Source organism: Elephantulus edwardii, unplaced genomic scaffold (genome assembly GCF_000299155.1).
Source record: "Elephantulus edwardii isolate Elephantulus edwardi_28Jun2011 unplaced genomic scaffold, EleEdw1.0 scaffold00014, whole genome shotgun sequence".
Classification (NCBI taxonomy): domain Eukaryota; kingdom Metazoa; phylum Chordata; class Mammalia; order Macroscelidea; family Macroscelididae; genus Elephantulus; species Elephantulus edwardii.
In genome coordinates this window covers 26834194-26837785 of record NW_006399764.1, presented here as the reverse complement: position 1 = coordinate 26837785, position 3592 = coordinate 26834194, and the positions used below count along the sequence as shown (strand labels likewise).

General features: G+C 36.0%; 1 protein-coding gene across 1 annotated transcript in view; it reads left to right on the top strand.

Moving 5' to 3' along the window:
- Positions 1-3592, top strand: part of JAK2 (Janus kinase 2) — a 58942-nt gene that overhangs the window by 44309 nt on the left and 11041 nt on the right. Inside the window, exon 17 of the mRNA XM_006881313.1 lies at positions 982-1118. Coding sequence (XP_006881375.1) covers positions 982-1118 — 137 coding nt within the window. The remainder of the gene's footprint in view (positions 1-981; positions 1119-3592) is intronic.

Genomic DNA, 3592 nt, shown 5'->3' with positions numbered 1-3592 from the left:
ATATATTTTTTTAATTAATTTTAATGAAAGTTTACAGAGATTTAGGGTTTTCAGTCATTCATTGTTATACTTTTCTCCCTGCCCCCTCCCCACCCCCCAATTAATTCTCCTTGAAAAGTAAAACTCTTTCATTGTTATGCAGTTCTTCCCCCCCAAATCTACTCCACTGTGCAGCCTTCACTCTGGACTCCTGTCATGACAATAATACCCAATCATATATCCCTTTTAAACAGATCTCTCCCTCATCTGTTTCAATGCAGTATCTTTAGTTAGTTCTCATATATCTCATAATTGATTGATTTTTCTAGACATGAAGTAGATTTTTGTTTATTTTCTCCTCTTTTAGAATATTAAACTCATTCATTTATTTCATATTTATTTTCCGCTCCAATACTGCTCACTATTCTTACTGTAAAAGTCAGACTATTGTCTTACTTTATGAATTTTTATCCACTTACCTTGGAAAATAATCAGTTTGTGTGACTATTTCTTGAAAGCATGTTATACTATAAGTAGTAAGTACAGGTTACTGTTATATAATGAATATTAATATAGCAATCCCCCCCTCAGTCTATCTTGGAAGGAGTGCAGTTAGACTGGTGACACCTTATCTCACAAACCTCAGTCATGTTGTTAGGAGGGCCCAGTCCTTGGACAGAGACATCATGATGGGAAAGGTAGAGGGTCAGATGAAGAAGACCCCAACAAGATGAACTGACATAGTGACTCTTCCAGTGGGCTTGTGGTGGCGAAGACCATGAGGTTGGTGCAGGATGGAGCCAGTTCCAGGTCCTTGTTCACAGGGTCACAGTGAATTGTAATTGACTTGATGACACTTAACAGCAACAACCAGTCTAGACTATTTAAAATTTCTCTCTTATTATTTAATATTTCCAATTCAGTATTTTTTTTTTTCATTTTGAATGCATGTTACTGAAACCTAAAGAAGGCATCTGAAAAGAACTGTTCTTTATTCTCCAGACTATGAACTATTAACAGAAAATGATGTGTTACCAAATATGAGGATAGGTGCCCTAGGATTTTCTGGTGCTTTTGAAGACAGGGATCCTACACAATTTGAAGAAAGACATTTGAAATTTTTACAACAACTTGGCAAGGTAAGATTGTCACAAATAGAGATCAATGATAAAGCATTCATTTGGGGGGGGGGGGCGGAAATTGAGAGTGAACCTCACTGAAGTTTACTTGCCAGAAAATTTTAAGAAATTTTCATGAAAAAAAAAATCTGTCCAATTTTGGTGGGATACTGAGCTAAATAAACTGCTTTCTTTATTGAAGACTCTCTTATAGCCTTGGCATGTAACATGAAGTGAGCATCTTCAAGAGACTACGTGTTGTTTCCTAAAGTGATTTGACTATGAGATTCTTGGTAGAGGGAGTTTTTGTGTATGAAATGGAGTAAGTTGTGCATAAGCCTTTCTCCTTGCCTTTCTGCCCACTTGCTTTCCTAGACATTTCAGGAGGAAGTAGCCTCCTTGTTAAGTCTAGAACACTGAGCCGTGTTCATTTTTATACACATGTTTAGTCATGTATAGTCTCATAATATTTTAAACCAAGCCTGCAGTGCTCAGCTATGAGCAGGCTCAACCATGACACTAAACTCTCCTTCTTTCTTCTCTTAAGCTTGCTGATTTAGGGCTTCCTATCCTGTGGCCTCATAGATAGAGTACCAAGGCTGAATGTTCCAAACCAGCTTTATCGGACTTGAACAGCAGGGTTATATTAAGCGTTGTCTACTTTGCTCTTGTTTTTGTGAAATATTCTCAGGAAACTTGTAAGGAGTTGATCAATGACAAGGAAGATGACCACGTATTTGGATATTAACGCATTTTTTTATTTCACTTTATTTCCTGCCATTATTTTGGGCAACCATCTAATTTTCTCTAATTCTAGACCCTAAATCTTTATCTGTGTTAACTGTTTTTACTTTGATCTTTAACAGTTCTTTAATTATAAAATTTCAGATCTTTAAGTCTCCCTGTCTGACTGTAGCCTTGTATCTTTCCACTATTCTCAACATTTGAATCTTTTTTTTTCTTATCTTTGTTTCGTTGGTGTCCCTAACTCCCTCGTATTCGGAAAACCTACGAGCTAGCTTTTTGATTCGCTTCTCTGCTTTTCTGAACTGATAGACCACTTAAATTCCACTTTTAATGACTGTCTCTTTCACTTTCTTTGTCATTTTCCAGTACAAAAATGATTTCATTCTGTACTTTCTCTCTCTCTCATTTTCTCTTTCAAGCATTATAATAGAAATATGCTCATAAACATCTTATTACCTCAATTGCAAATTTATCTCCAGTATCAGCTGAACACCTAGGACTCAGTTGGTAGTTTCTCCTTTGCTTCGTTTGGTTCCTCTGTGGGGCTCATTCCCCACATTTACTGTCTCTCCAGCTCCCTGTTCTCATCTCTTCAACCTCTGCAGATTCCTTCACAGTCTTCTTCTTCCAAGGGAAAACAAGCTATTCCAAGTTATGATAGAATGATTTTTGCCCATCAAATTGACAAGTGTACAATTATTATAATAGCCGTATTGGCACGGATGTGATAAAATGGACATATTTCCACTGTACATTAGCATGTACGATGATGATCTCTTTTAGACACCTTCTGATCTATCAAAGGCCTTTGAAATATTTATATCCTTTAAACAGCTAATTTCACTTGTAAGGAAGTATCTACGATAGAGCTGCATACGGGTATTTATGAATAATATTATTGCAGCAGCATGAGTATATTAACTTGTTAAACTTTTCCTTTTGTTGGAAAGTTCTATTTCCAGTTTTAAAAATTAATAGTTTTATGTGAGAATATTATATATAAGAATTGCAAATCATGTTTCCAGGTTAATGACACTTGAAGATAAATTTTTATTACTCATTTTTTTTGAGAAAAAGCAAGCTACCATTTATGCCGCACACAAACGTGGACATTTGCTCGACAAATTGAGATAGCACATAGTTAAAAGCGTTGATACAATAGATACCGTGACTTTACATGTAATGTTTTAGAATAAATTTTTGAGATGATCATTGATACTTATGAGTGGAAGGAAGAGGACGTTGGGCATACTCAAAGCTTTCTTATCTCTTGGTAAAACGCAAGCTGTGTGGGCTCAGTTGTACAATTCACATCTTCTACAGGGAGTTGCTTTTTTCCCCTCAACAAACAGTTTTATTGTTAATTTTTCCTTTTCATGAATGAAAATGGTCTATGTGCAGTTTTGTTTTGTGGTTTTTTTTAATTTTTTGTGGGCTTATTTAGAGATCAAAACTCGCTGTCATTGTTTCTGAACCAACTCATAGCTAATCCTATTGGGTTTCTTTCCTTTTTTAAAAAATAGAGATTTTATGAAAGCTTATAGAGCACTAGGATTTCCACTCATTCATTGTTGCACATTTTCCTCCCTGCCCACCCTCTCCCCCTGTCCTCTTTTCTCCTTGGAAAAAAAAAATTTCCTCATTGTTATATAGCTCCTCCTCTCCAGTCCACTACACTATGCAACTCCCTCCCTGGACTCGTGTCATACCAATAACGTCTAACGTATGTTCTTTTTATAAATTCTCTC